General features: G+C 41.5%; 2 protein-coding genes across 8 annotated transcripts in view; both read right to left on the bottom strand.

Moving 5' to 3' along the window:
• The window catches only part of LOC106589900 (brain-specific angiogenesis inhibitor 1-associated protein 2), a 137,952-nt gene extending 132,484 nt beyond the window's left edge, over positions 1 to 5,468 (bottom strand). For 3 of the 6 annotated variants that reach the window (XM_014180319.2, XM_014180324.2, XM_014180325.2), the window contains exon 1: positions 5,128 to 5,468. In XM_014180319.2, coding sequence (XP_014035794.1) covers positions 5,128 to 5,202 — 75 coding nt within the window. In that variant the 5' untranslated portion in view covers positions 5,203 to 5,468. The remainder of the gene's footprint in view (positions 1 to 5,127) is intronic. The other 3 variants (XM_014180321.2, XM_014180320.2, XM_014180322.2) reach the window with 2 other exon arrangements.
• A 4,319-nt stretch (positions 5,469 to 9,787) lies between these two features.
• On the bottom strand, positions 9,788 to 16,157 carry LOC106589902 (charged multivesicular body protein 6). Of its 2 annotated transcripts, none has more exons than XM_045710131.1 (8): positions 15,859 to 16,157; positions 14,365 to 14,474; positions 14,090 to 14,177; positions 13,126 to 13,212; positions 12,833 to 12,898; positions 12,654 to 12,734; positions 12,187 to 12,271; positions 9,788 to 12,025 (listed from the first exon to the last, which is right to left on the bottom strand). In XM_045710131.1, exons 1-8 carry the CDS (start codon positions 15,904 to 15,906, stop codon positions 11,976 to 11,978), a joined length of 615 nt encoding a protein of 204 aa, XP_045566087.1. In that variant the 5' UTR covers positions 15,907 to 16,157; the 3' UTR covers positions 9,788 to 11,975. The 2 variants fall into 2 exon arrangements, with proteins under 2 accessions (XP_045566087.1, XP_014035802.2); XM_014180327.2 differs by lacking the exon at positions 15,859 to 16,157 and adding an exon at positions 14,768 to 15,121.
• Between the last annotated feature and the right edge of the window lie 239 nt (positions 16,158 to 16,396).

The raw sequence follows: 16,396 nt of genomic DNA, 5'->3' as shown, positions 1-16,396 counted from the left end.
TTTTTAATAACATTTTTACTAGGCAAGTCAGTTAAGAACAAATTCTTATTTACAATGATGGCCTACCAGGGAACAGTGGGTTAACTAGCTTGTTCAGGGACAGAACGACAGATTTTTACCTTGTCAGCTCTGGGATTTGATCCAGCAACCTTTTGGTTACTGGCCCAATGCTCTAACCACTAGGCTACCTGCGCCCCCACTATGTAATGAATAGGGTTCCATTCGCGACACAACCCGAGACTGTTTCTTACTCTAATAGAATAAATCAGTATATTTGTATAATATACAGTGCATTCTGAAAGTATTCAGACCCCTTGATTTTTTCCCCACATTTTGTTATGTTACAGCCTTACTTTAAAATGGATGAAATCGTTTCCTCCCCTCATCAATCTAAACACAATACCCCATTTTCAGGTCTCTCAGAGATGTTCGATCGGGTTCAAGTCCGGGCTCTGGCTGGGCCGCTCAAGGACATTCAGGGGCTTGTACTGAAGCCACTCCTGCCTTGTCTTGGCTGTGTGCTTAGGGTCGTCATCCTGTTGGAAGGTGAACCGTCGCCCCAGTCGGAGGTCCCGAGTGCTCTGGAGCAGGTTTTCGTCAAGGATCTCTCTGTACTTTGCGCCGTTCATCTTTCCCTCAAGCCGGACTAGTTTCCTAGTCCCTGCCGCTGAAAAACATCCCCACAGTATGATGCCGCCACCACAATGCTTCACCGTAGGGATGGTGCCAGGTTTCCTCCAGACGTGACGCTGGACATTCAGGCTAAAGAGTTTCTCATTGTCTGAGAGTCCATTTGGCAAACTCCAAGCGGGCTGTCATTTGCAATTTACTGAGTGGCGGCTTCCGTCTGGCCACTCTACCATAAAGGCCTGATTGGTGGTGCTGCAGAGATGGTTGTTCTTCTGGAAGGTTCTCCCATCTCCACAGAGGAACTCTAGACCTCTGTCAGGGTGACCGTCGTGTTCTTGGTCACCTCCCTGACCAAATCCCTTCTCCCCCTGATTGCTCAGTTTGGCCGGGCGGCCAGCTCTAGGAAGAGTCTTGGTGGTTCCTAACTTCTTCCATTTAAGAATGATGGAGGCCACTGTGTTCTTGGGGACCTTCAATGCTGCAGAAATGTTTTGGTACCCTTCCCCAGATCTGTGCCTCGAAACAATCCTGTCTCGGAGCTCTATGGACAATTCCTTCGACCTCATGGCTTGGTTTTCAGTACCTTATACAGACAGGTGTGTGCCTTTCCAAATCATGTCCAATCAATTGAATTTACCACAGGTGGATTCCAGGCAATTTGTAGAAACATCTCAAGGGTGATCAATGGAAACAGGATGCACCTGAGCTCAATTGAGTCTCAAAGCAAAGGGTCTGAATACTTATGTAAATTAGGCATCTTTTTTTGCAAACATTTCTAAAAACCTGTTTTCGCTTTGTCTTTATGGGGTGTTGTGTGTGTAGATGAATCCATTTTAGAATAAGGTTGTATACTTTCCGAATGCACTGTAAAAAAACTGATATGCATAAAATATACCCGTGATTGATTGTGATTATCTTTCATATTCAGATGTTTGCTTTCATCAGATCTGGTGATGTATTTCAGCATACCTCGCTGAGATGGAGCGGGCAAATAGCACTATTGAAATGATAGCAATTATCTCAACACAAGGCCAAAATGCATTTAACAGATCATCTGCGGCAAATGGAAAAATCTAATTAAATTGATAAACTCTCCCGTGGATTACCAATTGAGCAAACTAGCCAGGATGATTAAGCTTTGACATACCCACAAAATGTTGAAGTGTGTGTGTGTGTGTGTGTGTGTGTGTGTGTGTGTGTAGGACAGCAGAGGTTGTGATGGTTGGTCACAGCAGATTCACACACACGTGTGAGTCACAGCACAATGTTGCAGACGGTGTCTTGTATTCTTGGAATCTGAGCGAGCTTGGAGATTACGCAGTCAGCAAGCAGCTGCCAGGCAATAGCAATGTCTTCAGAGAGACTGCACCGCACCACACTGCCAGAGTGGCTGCAAGTACACCCCTTTCTCAGGAGGTAACAGAGAAAATCAACTCCCATGTCTACCTCTTAAACATCACCCCCCTCAGCTCACAAACAGAGTGATGTTCACACCTTGCCTTGATGAAATAAATCATTTTGTTAATACTGTACCATCTGATGGCATCCAGCTATCCTCCTCCTCCTCAGTAACATACCAGTCTCTATGGTTGTATGGTATCAGATGGAAGCTGGTGCCTCAGGGCCTCGTCTGGTCCGGTCTTTGAAAATATTACTCAGAAAACCAGGTGTTTTAATTGACATATGCTTACTTTGATTTTGACCTTTACGCCAATTAAGAAGAGTAAGGAGTTGATATGACTATTTCCATACTGCCATAATCAGTTTAATACAGAATTATTTGTGTGCATGAGAACATACTCAGAGACTCACTGAGGCAAACACCACTCTACATGCCTAAGAGCCGCATGCACACACACACACAGAGCCCCCGCCAGTCAGCATCAGTCGCCCCACAATAGGCCCCCAGCCGTGGGTCAGATTACCAGCTCGGCTGCTACTCTCCATCTCTCCATCTCTCCCCCTCTGCATCGCTCCACCACTCCCTCTCTCCTCTCCTCTCCTCTCCCCTCCCCTCCCTCTGCTGGGCTCTGTAATGATGCAACCTGCTGGTCAGGAAAATATCTCCACACTGACTGACTGACCCTGTCATTCTACATATTCATAGTGTAGCGATCCTCACTATATGAACCCTACAATTCCCACCAAGTAAATGAACTCTATTGGTGCAATGTGTAGGGTGTTTGCCTTTCATGCCAGCGACATGGGTTTGCTTCCCTTTCGCTATAATATCATCACTTCCAGTGGCCTTCCCATCAGCAATGCTCTCTCATTAGACTAGCACCTGTTCATCCTCTCCCTGGTCAGTCGTTAAGGACCCCCCCCCACCATCTTCCACGGGTCGGTCGTTAAGGACCCCCCCCCCACCATCTTCCACAGGTCGGTCGTTAAGGACCCCCCACCACCATCTTCCACGGGTCGGTCGTTAAGGACCCCCCCCCACCATCTTCCACGGGTCGGTCGTTAAGGACCCCCCCCCACCATCTTCCACGGGTCATTAAGGACCCCCAACATCTTCCACGGGTCATTAAGGACCCCCAACATCTTCCACGGGTCATTAAGGACTCCCAACATCTTCCACGGGTCTCAGCATCAGGCTGCTCTACCACCACTGATCCTTGAAAGTCGACCTAGAGGGGTATGTGGAGGGTTGGGTTTAGGTGTTAGAAATTAAGCTCAGAGGGAGAATACGTATGAGTGTACAGCTCAGGGCTGTCTGTGATAGTGGCTGGCCATGATAGGGTCAAGTATAGACCACTCAGATCATAGCAGTCACTAGGCTCTGGTTACGATATGGACCTGCTTTCACAGGTTATTCAAACTCTTGTACCTCTGCACATTTCTCTTCCCTTCCTGAAATCTAGCCTGTTTGGATGGCACAACCAGTCAGTTCCAAATGGAATCCTATTACCTCTATAGTGCACTACATTCTACCAAAGCCCTATGCCAAAGTAGTGCACTATAAAAAAAAAAAGGGAATAGGGTGCCATTTGGGACACTGACAACATATCACATCGCAGTGAAACTGAAGAGTAGCACCTCCACCCTTGGCTCTGCTAAAGCAGGGCTTTGTTGTGGAAATAGCAGGAGGGAAGGACCTGCAGAAATGCTTTAGACTACAGGGCAGTTTCAACACGTTTGGGACGGTCCCTTATTCCCTCAATCAACTCCTCTAGCTTGGTGAAAGTAGGACGGAAAGAGGTAGAGAATGATATATATATATATATTTTTTTTTTAATCGGTCCAATATCGCCATAGTTCAGAATCTCTAACAAGCGGTGCTTGACTTGGACTAAAATGGGTGTGGACACTCATTTTGTGTGGTAGTACCGTTTATATTTAGGTGCAGGAACTCAATACTTTTGAGCTAATATTCTATAAGAGGTGCAGGAACGCCTCAGCTCAGGTGAACTTCTGCCCAAGTAAAGCAATGCTAACAAGCCACCTTGCTAAGATAACAGAGGGTGGCAGGTAGCCTAGCAGTGAAGAGCATTGGGCCAGTAACCAAAAGGTCACTGGTTGGAATTATTGAGCCAATTAGGTGAAAAAAATCTGTCAATTTAACCCTAATTGCAAAAATGATTTAAATGTAAAAAATAAAAAAAATTAAAAAACATCACTGCTATTCTGAGTCTTATTATATTTGCTTAGTTAGACAAGTGCTTCTCCACTGAAACAAACAACCCCCTCACAGGGTAATTACAGAGAGTGCCACCCATCCCTCTCTCAACACAGGAGACTTCTACAACTCCACTAACAGATGTCTCCCAACGCCTATGTGAGAGCTGTTCGTTTGTTTTAATATAAAACTTTCATATATATCTCATTTTAAGCACTACACAGCCTATAGACTGCAACATGTGAATAGACGTTGATACAAAAGAGGACTGGACAGTCGAAATTCAGGTGAGGTACCAGACAGTGGGCAGGTGTAGTCTACTTCTAAAACCATTTAGCTCAACTGGTTACAGCGAAAAATCCTCCCGTGGTCTGACAGAACTCCTTAAGCCAATGTGTCATGACATGCAATTTGAGCTGTCTCCCTCTACCTCCATGCAAACTGTCACTTTGATACGTCCCCTAATTCAAATTAAACTTGGACTGGGGAATTTTGTATTTTTTTGTCCCCTGTGAGTCTATGGCTGTTGCCGTTACTGCACGCAGTGTCCCTCACTGCAGAGGAGAAAAAAAACTCTACATTTAGAGCAGTGATGAGACCTATAGATGGGGTGCGATTGTAAATTCCCCCGGTACACCATAGAAGCCAAAGTCGTTATCAATGTTCATTAAATAGGATATTGTATTTATTCTAATTGAATAGAGAGTAGGCTTATCTTAACCCCTGCGTAAAACAAAGTTCGAAACGAATCCAACAGCAACCACGTTATCAGATCTCATCAGCTGACGAGGCTCCACTCATCAAGCCACTTAATCAAAACAATAATCAATGTATTCATTATGGAAGCTGGAGTGAATGGACAGCTGTCTGCTTCTTACCTTATAGACATTCTCCGTTATACGGTGTACTTCGTCAGTCCGAGACATCGTGGAACCTTCTTCAGCCAAAACCATAGACCAGATTTCCTTTAGTGACGGGAGCTTTTCGAAGAAATACTACGAAGGCGAAACAAGAGTAGGTGGAAGGAACCGTAGTAAGAAACAATTATTACAGAGGGAGGGGACGCGCGTAATACGAGACTCCCGGAATCACCGCTTTTATAAGAAACTTTTCAACGGCGCCCACGCAGTCTGGAGGCTACACCACCCGCTGACAGAGAACGCAGGCATCCTGATCATAGCTGCTTGCCATTTTAAAGGGATCCGCCTCCTCTCTCGAACACTGCCCACACCACTGCCTCTGCTCTGCGTACAAAATCATTCATAATACCCGCGTGGCTGAATGACTACAGTACAGCCATGCACACATCTCTATACCCAACAATACGATTTCAACAGATTGTGATCTAAGTAAATGAACACATTTTATGAAGCGAACACATTTTAGGCAAAACAAATAACGTAAACAGATAACGTATGGTATAAATAATGGACGTAGAACCGAGTGTATTTATCGAACATTGTAAAAAACATTACAATTGAATAGCTAGCTACCTGTTACAGTTGTGCATTGCTATCCATGTATGCACAGGCTTAGTGGCTGGAATGTAGTAGTGTGTGTGTCGGTCTAGGACGGCGTCACCTTGCTCGTACAGTATGCTACAATATGTGATGTAGGAACAGGGGAATCCTCCACAACTCATTCAGCAAGTCACGATCTGCACTACAAGAGCCTGTTGGAAAATCTCTAAAATGGCAAGGCTTTATTCTTTATTGGGGACGTGGACAATAACCGATTTCTATGCTGCTACTGTCTCCAATTTTCCAGAAGCGTATTAGCATTATAATAACGCAGGAGGAAAAGTACAGTACCTTATAGTGTTGAGAGACACAGGTCACTTAACCCCCCTGCCTGACCACTCCACAGAGTTAACTGGGATTAACTTGCTCTTTTGACAACTCTCCTTCATTAAAATGAGCTCATAATTCAACTTCATAACCCAGCAGTAAAAATCAATCTGAAAACCTGAATTAAGTTTTGTTAAAGGGCATTTCTCAACATTGCCATTGATTTGCTTGTGTGATGAACAATCTCGTTGGCCCTCACACAGGTGGTTTCCATAATTAAACAATTCAACAATGAGACTGCTTCCTAATTCAGTTGAGACAGCCGGTGAGGATAAATAAATGAGGACCATGTAGGAGGAATCAATCATTATCTGTCCCTAGTGACATGTAGCGTAGCAGGAACGGAAGGTAACAACAGCCACTAGAACACTGCTGGGGTGATCGAGGCTAGTCATTAAAGCAATGATACACTAATACTAAATATTAAAGCAATAAGGCACTAATACTAAATATTAAAGCAATAAGGCACTAATACTAAATATTAAAGCAATAAGGCACTAATACTAAATAGTAAAGCAATAAGGCACTAATACTAAATATTAAAGCAATAAGGCACTAATACTAAATAGTAAAGCAATAAGGCACTAATATAGGCCAGGGGGCGTGATACATTCTGGTTTTAGCACTGCGTCATAGGGAAAGGCATTAAAGCAAGCAATTAAGTATTCCCCTCAGCTCTGGTTAGGCCTATGAGGAGGCTTGAACACAGATGGAGAGGGGAGCCCCATTATTTAGTAGCACAGCCAGGACACTCTGTAGTCACCTGGACCAGCAACCGGTGTGTGTGTGTGTGTGTGTGTCCTTCTGCTACTTCTGCCAACTAGGCCTCAGGAGTGTTGCGAGGTAGGTTGGCAATGAGGGGACAGACACACACCCTCCCACCCTCATCCCCCAGGTCATCATTACCATGCCTTCCTTTGCAGAGTTGGCTCCTTCTCCAACCTAGTCTCAGAGCATTTCGTATTATTCTGTATGTTCAAAATTCAAAAAGCACTTGCACATCTGAGCTATCTTTTTTTGCAGGTGCGTGGTAACAGTTGAAGAAAATGAAGGAGAAAAAAAAACCTGCACACTGCTCTTGATAGTATCACTGCTCTGGATAGTATCACTGCTCTGGATAGTATCACTGCTCTTGATAGTATCACTGCTCTGGATAGTATCACTGCTCTGGATAGTATCACTGCTCTTGATAGTATCACTGCTCTTGATAGTATCACCGATCTGGATAGTATCACTGCTCTGGATAGTATCACCGATCTGGATAGTATCACTGCTCTTGATAGTATCACCGCTCTGGATAGTATCACTGCTCTGGATAGTATCACTGCTCTGGATAGTATCACTGCTCTGGATAGTATCACTGCTCTGGATAGTATCACTGCTCTTGATAGCTAGCATCACTGCTCTTGATAGTATCACCGCTCTGGATAGTATCACTGCTCTTGATAGTATCACTGCTCTTGATAGTATCACCGCTCTGGATAGTATCACTGCTCTGGATAGTATCACTGCTCTTGATAGCTAGCATCACTGCTCTTGATAGCTAGCATCACTGCTCTTGATAGCTAGCATCACTGCTCTTGATAGCTAGCATCACTGCTCTTGATAGCTAGCATCACTGCTCTTGATAGTATCACTGCTCTTGATAAGCTCTGACGAAGGCCGATACGTAAAGCTTAATAAAAAGCAGTGTAACTATTAAGAGCAGTGTGCAGGTTTCTTCTTTTTTCTCGTATTATCCTGCACATAAATCCGAGACACTCCATTTAGTATGATATGTTACGTTTCGTATGGTATGTATTAATTTGTGGATGTCCATCCCCCATTTTGTATGATATGTTATGAATTACAATTTGTATTATATGTTACAAATGTTGAAATTTGAATTTGCGAAATGGATGATATGCTACGAATTCTGGCTAGTGTGCTAAACTAGCTAGGTTAGGGTTAGCTAGGTTAGGGTTAAGTTTAGGAGTTAGGTTAAAGGGTTAGCCAAAAGGGTTAAGGTTAGGGGAAGGGTTAGCTAAAACAGTTAAGGTTATGGTTAGGGTAGGGTTAACTAACATGCTAAGTAGTTGCAAAGTAGTAAGTAGTTGAAAACTTGCTAATTAGTTAAAATGCTAAAGTTGTCCGTCATGAGATTCAAACTCGCAACGTTTGGGTTGCTAGACGTCTGCATTATACGCCCACCAATAAGTAACCACCTGTCTTATGTAAACATACAAAACGTAACATATCATACTAATTTTAGTGTCCTGAATTTACTTTTACTATGTTACGTCAAGTCTGTGACCAGGCTGTTTTTTCAGGAGCACTTGAAAACAGCCTCCCACTCACTCCATTTTCCCTGCCTGTAATTGTCCCTCAGGTTCAGATATCTTTTATGAATCATAGAGCACAGCGATTCGCACTGTCATTCATGTTCCCTTTTCCCACCCACTCTGTCTCCCACGCTGTCATTGGCTTGAAGGGGACAATCAGTGACACACTGTATTGCAGCAGATTCATTCAACGGAACATCGGAGTTCACTGTGCAGTCAAAACTTGATTTTCCTGTGTTTTATATATATATATATATATTTCCACACCACGAGGTTTGAAATAATACTGTGAAATTGTTAAAATTATGATTATGCCCTTTTAGTGTTAGCTGTTTGAAAAGGGAGTTTTGGCCTTCCATGGTGACATCACCATGCAGTAAATGAGTTAATAGACCAATAAGAGAGTTCCTAACCTCTCTGGCAATAACAGCTAGCTTTCAGTTTTCCCCTCCCCAGTCAGACCACTTCCAGACAGTCCTAGCTAAATTATTGCTTGAGAAATTGCTCTTTGCTAAGAAGCTATTATTATTTTTGAATATTTACCATTTGAATTGAAAACAATCACAGTAAGGTACTTCATAGTTACCCCAGAATTATTTGGCATTGAGAAAAAAAAAACATCTGCATTGGACATTTCAGTACTTTTCCCAGAAATATACTAATTGTTCCAAGCATTTCACAGATAAAAAGCATTGTAGGGCCATGAAGGAAATAAAGCCTACCACTTGCTCATTGCTTGGAACTGTTGCAGTCACAGGTTGTTGTGTTATAATACTCTGTGACCCACTATGGAATGATTTTAGAGGACCTCTGTATAATCCAAAGATGCTCTATCAATACATAGAAATCATCACACGAAGAAAGGAAGAATTTAAATGACTTGCAAAAGCAGCCTACCTGCACCAACTTTTCTGATAACTACTTTATCTAGTGGTAAAAAGTACCTACTACGATTGTGATATGTGGTCGTCTCACCTAGATAACTTAAGATGAATGCATTAATTGTAGATCGCTCTGGATTAGAGTGTCTGCTAAATGACTCAAATGTAAATGAATAACATATAGTCTTACATGATTCCCCTCATTATAGCTAAGCAGTTCTTTTTACTGTCCCGTATAGTTGCACAAAACATTTACAATTTATTTTTAGTAAATTTAACACTTAAGTAAGCGTTTCACTGTAAGGTCTACCTACACCTGTTGTATTTGGGCGCATGTCACAAATAACATTTGATTTGAAACAGCATCCGAATCCACACAATACATTCACTAACCGATGTATGCAGAGGTATTGCTTAGCAACAGGAAAATCATAAACTGCCATTTGCTGCCATCTAGTGGTTGTTAATAACAACACGCTGGTCAAACAGTACCTTTAAAATATACATTGTATTGTTAAAGAATAACATGGTACATTTCGTATAGACACGCCACAGGTCTGTCAATATGATACCACTGGGAAATGGTCTCCACAGTCATTATCAAGAGTGTCACTGTCTCAGAGAGACTTACAGTAATACTTTACACAAGTGGTTCATAAACCACTTACATATTCTATCAGATATGGCTAGTGCTTAACTTTTATATGTAGGCCCTCCATTTCAGATAAAGAAATACCTAACCCTCTACGAGATATGATATGCCAGTAAGATATTACAGATCCAGACAGATAACAACCCAATATCATGATATATGCCAGTAATATATTACAGATCCAGACAGATAACAACCCAATATCATGATATATGCCAGTAATATATTACAGATCCAGACAGATGACCACCCAATATCATGATATATGCCAGATCCAGACAGATAACAACCCAATATCATGATATATGCCAGTAAGATATTACAGATCCAGACAGATAACAACCCAATATCATAATATATGCCAGTAATATATTACAGATCCAGACAGATAACAACCCAATATCATGATATATGCCAGTAATATATTACAGATCCAGACAGATGACCACCCAATATCATGATATATGCCAGATCCAGACAGATAACAACCCAATATCATGATATATGCCAGTAATATATTACAGATCCAGACAGATAACAACCCAATATCATAATATATGCCAGTAATATATTACAGATCCAGACAGATAACAACCCAATATCATGATATATGCCAGTAATATGTTACAGATCCAGACAGATGACAACCCAATATCATGATATATGCCAGATCCAGACAGATAACAACCCAATATCATGATATATGCCAGTAATATATTACAGATCCAGACAGATAACAACCCAATATCATAATATATGCCAGTAATATATTACAGATCCAGACAGATAACAACCCAATATCATGATATATGCCAGTAATATATTACAGATCCAGACAGATAACAACCCAATATCATGATATATGCCAGTAATATATTACAGATCCAGACAGATAACAACCCAATATCATGATATATGCCAGTAATATATTACAGATCCAGACAGATAACAACCCAATATCATGATAGGCCCAATATCACACTTCATAGTGAAACAGACCCAATATGATACCATAATACTCACTGGATAGATTGCTAGGACATCAGGCTCTGTCAGGTTGTCCTCGACTTAATTCATAGTAATTTCTAGGAATCTGATAATAACATCAGTGTTGTCTGGTGTCAGTCTGGGATACAGAGTTAAGTTAGTAAGCCCACTGACAATACAATTAGCCCTTCCTTTCCCCAATGACACTGAACTAATCCTCAAGCCAACGCTTCTGGAGCATTAGATTAGTTAAGCTGTTGCACAGCGAGGAAGAATATAGAATTTACATGAAATGGAAGCTTTAGCAAATAGGTCAGTACAATTATAAGGATTTTGGTCCCCAACTCAACAAGTTGAAACCAAAGCCAAAGTCATATCCATTATTGACAGTTTGGCAGCAATCAAGACATTCTAAACTAAGACTAGGCAAGATTCTGAAAGCCATCCCAACAGTAATGATTTTGAAAGATAGTCTGCATGTCTATTCCTCCCAAAGAGAATGTGCTCTGTGATCAGATAGAGGCACAAAAGGTTGAAAAGTAAGAAATAAATTAAAAAAAAGAGACACATGCATTCATTTGTCTGTTAATTACATAATTTGTCCGTTTACAGAAGATTTTAAAAAAAACATACCCGTCACGGGTCTTAGGCAATAGGCACAATATTATCTAAATCAAACCAGTCATTTCTTCATTATGTGTCTAAATAGGTCCTAAATGTGAACAAAACAAACAGGAGAGAACTTGCAGGTAATGATGTGAAAAATAAAGTCCATGTCCATGGATGGAGTGATGATGGGGTGGTTGAATCTAGAAGAGGATTATAAAGCAGTATTGGGGCTCACAAGGCCAAGGCTTAGCAGGGCACCAGGAAGTTCAGTCTTGGAGGTAAGGGACTGGAAGAGATGGTGAAGATAATCTTTCTGTGGTTGTGGTTTTGTGTGTGTGTGTGGGGAGGGGGGGCATGAGACCCCTATGAGGGGGATATAGTGGCAGGCGTACCAAGACCCACAGAGTCACCTGGCGAACAGACAGGCCCCTAGACAGCCAACATCCCTCTTTCCTGCTTCTTCCTTGGACTCTCCCTCTCTGAAATGAAGAAAACCAGACGGATTCTGAATGACACTTAGTGCTCATGTAATGTCTATTACCACTGATGGAGTCTTTAACCTACATCTGAATTCATATTCTCTCAATATAAGACACAAATATTTGTAATTCAGTATAATGCCACATCTGAGGAGACCTACCTTGACCTGGCTCTGGTTCTTCATCAGCTGCCTCTGGGACGTCTGGCAGGGACTCGTCAGGTACCTCAGGTAGGTCAAGCTCTCCCTAAACACACAAAGACAAACAGACAGAAAGGGAAGTAAAGAAAAAAGAAGACTCTCAAAAGGGATCGTCTCTCGTCTATCGCTGTTAGGCGGGGAGAAGGTAAGGAACCAGAGAAGTGATACTATCCAGATTGACACAGTCCCTTGCCTTGAGAAATGTCTGTAGACTCTGATAAGGCATCTAACCGTTGAACACAATGGGTGATTTGAGGCTAGTCAGTCACTGTGTGATAAAATCCCTACTTGTGTTCAACGGTTAGACGCCATAGGAGAAACTGTATATACCAATTATATGTTAGGAGTCTACAGCCATGCCTCAGGTCAACAGAGTTACATGACGATAGTTGCTGGCCATCCAGTGTTGTTGAGTAATACAGACTGACCTGAGTGATGGCCTCCAGTTCAGCCAGTACAGCATCTTCATCCTCCTGTGTCAGGGAACCTGCCAGCATCTCATCTATTTCCTGTACAGAGATAAAAAGGTACAAATAAATATTAACAAAATACAGTAATTTCAATAAGATATCAATGCTTCTGTAAAAACAAACAGTGAGGACCTTACCCTCTGGTATTCAATGCCTTCTTGGGTCTCATCCATAATTCTCTCCACATCCTCGATGGACATCGCCTGATATGAAATAACAAACAGTAAGTACAGGAAAACCAATGTTTTATTCACTGCATATTCACTGAATGCTATATTATTTGAATTGCAGATGCACTAAAGGTAAGCAACCTATTCATCTTACTGATGGCTTATGGAAAAGATAGACACATACATTAGTCTACTTATCAGGTCATAGGGAAGTTGCATAGAAGTCAAACATAGCTCTCTGATACCCTCACATAGAGTACCTCATGCAATGACTTCAGGCAGTCGTTTCCAACTTTAAGGCCTTCAACGACCTTCATCTCAATCTGGGCAAACTCAATGTCTTGACACTAAAGAAAACAATAAGATCAGAGGCATTAGTTCAGTACATGGAAATTTAAAAAAAATAAAAAATAAATACAAGTTCAGTACATGGGTGTATTTACTAGGAACCAAACAGAACCAAGTGAAAGCAAATGAAATGACATGGGGAGGGACTTAAATGTGTCCAATAGAAACTCGTTTGTTGCAAAGTGTTTTCCGTTTGAAGCAAAACGTTTTGCTAAGGTGGAAAACGTTTTTTTTTTTGCAACAGTGTCCGACTAATTAATAGAGACATTTTCTGTATACCATCAAACGTCTCTTCTGAGTGATGCGTTGGGACCTTCAGTTTTTTAATAGTTAGTGAGTGATGACCATTAAAACACAAAAGACTGACGGCTATGGCTATGATCAACACGCATATTATTCTTCTGGCTTATTCCAACTCTGTTATATTTCACCTCGCTGGCTTGCTAGGTAATCAACCCTCTGATGCAGTGGAGGCTGCTGACAGGAGGATGGTCAATAACAATGGTTGGAACGGAGCGAATGGAATGGTATCAAACACGTGTTTGGGGGCACAAGGTCAAATCATGACGTCAGTGATCTTCAAGTCGGAAAGATGGAGCTCTAGAAAGTTGCCCGAATTCCCGACTTGGAATTCCTATTTGAATGACCGTTCAAAATGATTCTCCCAGTCGGAGTTCCCAGCTGTCTTGAACGCACTGTGGTCGGAGATTTTCGAGATCCCAGTTATTTTGAACATACGTCATACGTAAACAACACGGTGTCTGATGAGGAACTGCACGTGCAACTTTTCATGACGCGGGAAATTAGTCTATACACATGTTCTACTATTCCTGGTGGTGCGAGTGAGTGAATGGTTGACAAATGTCAGGTATTTACCATTCGCTCCAGGTTGCTTATCTGGTTTTCTGTCTTGTCCAGGAGCTGGTCCTGGTATCGCTTCTTTTTGAGCAAGAGGAGGGCCTTCCTGTTTGAAAACAAAATACAGAAATGTGAGAATATTCAATACAATGACAACCAATATAATGTCCTAATTATATATGGTCTATGCACATGACAGCTTTCAATCTCAAGTGCTTTAAAGTGACAATCTTCACTTTAGGCAGATCATGATCACACATTTCCAGCATTTCTGGTGAGAAGCAAGTCCTTACTCTTTCTTGCCATCTTTCAGCAGCTGCTTAGCTAGATTCCTCTCCTTCTCCAGCTGCAGGGTGATTCTCTTCTGATACTGCTTTAACTTATCTCTCTGCTGTTTCAGTTGCTGTAATTGAAAAGACAGACATTTTAATGCAATTCTTGGAAGACCACTTGTTTCAACACTAAATCGCTTCAGTTCGCTGTCTAGCTTTCCAGTACAGAACAGTGTGATAGCCCTGGCTAGTATAAATTATCAGATTGCCCAATCCCGCCCTCCTAGCTAACTTACTTTGCTGACCTAACATTAGGCCTAACGTATACATTATCAAATGTTGTTAACTAGTTATAGTATGTTAGAAGGCTGACTTGTTAGCTAGTTGGCTAACGTTAGCTAGCTACAGTAGCTAGGCTACTTACCAAAACTGCCCTGTCCTGCTCTGTGACTCGCGTACGTCTCTTTCTGGCGAAAATGTTCCCCATTTTGATTCAGCATCCCCGCCACTCTGTGCAGCTATTGAATTGACTTGTCAACAAGTATATTTCTCAGAAGAACATTGCGTACATTCAACAGTTTGTGGATCGGTTGTCTAACTAGATATCTGATGACTTTGCTTGCTAGCTAGTTTACTTCGGTTACCACACCCACAAAGTCAAAACAGTCGATATCGTAAATATTCATGATTATTATTATTTTTTGCTTTTTGGTGTTAATTTAAGGCCAGGGTTAGCAGTGTGGTAAAGATAAGGTTTAAAATCACATTTTAAGAATATAAATTGTAGAAATAGGCGGGGTTTATGACTTTGTGGCTGAGGTAACTACTGATGACCGTTTACTTTAATTAAGCTAGCTAGCTAGCCAGCTAATGCAACAACAACAAAACACACCCCTAACCAGGAAGTACGGCAAATCGATAGGGACAATTCAGTTGGCACAATGACAAAAACGATAAATCATGGATGGCTACGTCCAATGATGTATATAAACCCTGGGTCGCTTTCATTATATATTGGCCAATGAGAGGCTTTGAAGCCCCCGGACGCCCATATTGGTACTCCCCAGTAGGAGCAGTCCTCTATAGGAATGAATGGAATTCTACAATATTTCAATTAAACGTTTCAAGGACAAAATTGCATGTATTTAGTTGTTGTAGTGGGAACAGTAGCATTAGTAATCTTCCAACAATGGACTAAGGATTATTATTTTAAATATGTTAAAAAAAATTTAAATTATGTTTAGCTCACATAATATAATTTAAAAGTATGCATTAAGGTGTCTAATAGAATAAATGTGGTAAAAACAAATGTAGATATTAATACATTCATTTATATAGCTTCCAGAATTTGTTTTACAACACTCACATCTACTACTATGAGAGATAGTACTCCCTTATTTCTGCTTATCATCACCTGTTATAAAATGACAACACAGCCTTGCTAGCTGACTGACTCTTCCACTTTCGAAGCACTGAAGCGTTCTGCCCTGTTCTGAAAGAACTCCCTGGCTTTACCTTCATGTTGTGCCTGGATGTTTGATCAGGACGGGTCGGTTTATTCATTTGTTCGTTTTGAGAGACTCATTGCTAAGCATTTCCCCACACAAAACACATTGTGGGCGCTCCTCATTATTTCTCAAAATTTGTAAGAGACAAAAAGTCATCACTGTATTTGCGTTTCATGAGTCCATTTCATGATGGCGAGTTGGAATAACAAGTCAGTGGGTTGAACGACAGCGCTGCAGCGTGTGGGTCGCGGAGTCATCTTCAACAAAACTGCAGAAAAAAAGATCAGATAAACCGCGAAGCACACGGACATTACCCTCTACATCTCCCACAGCTGCCAAACTGAGCAGGGACCGCCGCTAAGCAGAGAGCGCACTGAACCGAGAACGCAGTTGCACTTTGTCAAATCAATTCCAGTAATTAATGAAATAATTATACATTTACGTCGCGACCCACCATTAACAGGTCCCATACTTTAAGAAATGCTTTGGTAGACTACAACTTGTTCAGAATGAGTCTGACGTAATCAGGTATTTTTCAGGTCAAT

This window comes from Salmo salar, chromosome ssa28, assembly GCF_905237065.1.
Source record: "Salmo salar chromosome ssa28, Ssal_v3.1, whole genome shotgun sequence".
Lineage (NCBI taxonomy): Eukaryota > Metazoa > Chordata > Actinopteri > Salmoniformes > Salmonidae > Salmo > Salmo salar.
Note: the sequence above shows the minus strand (reverse complement) of the source record. Positions and strands in the feature narration are given on the sequence as shown.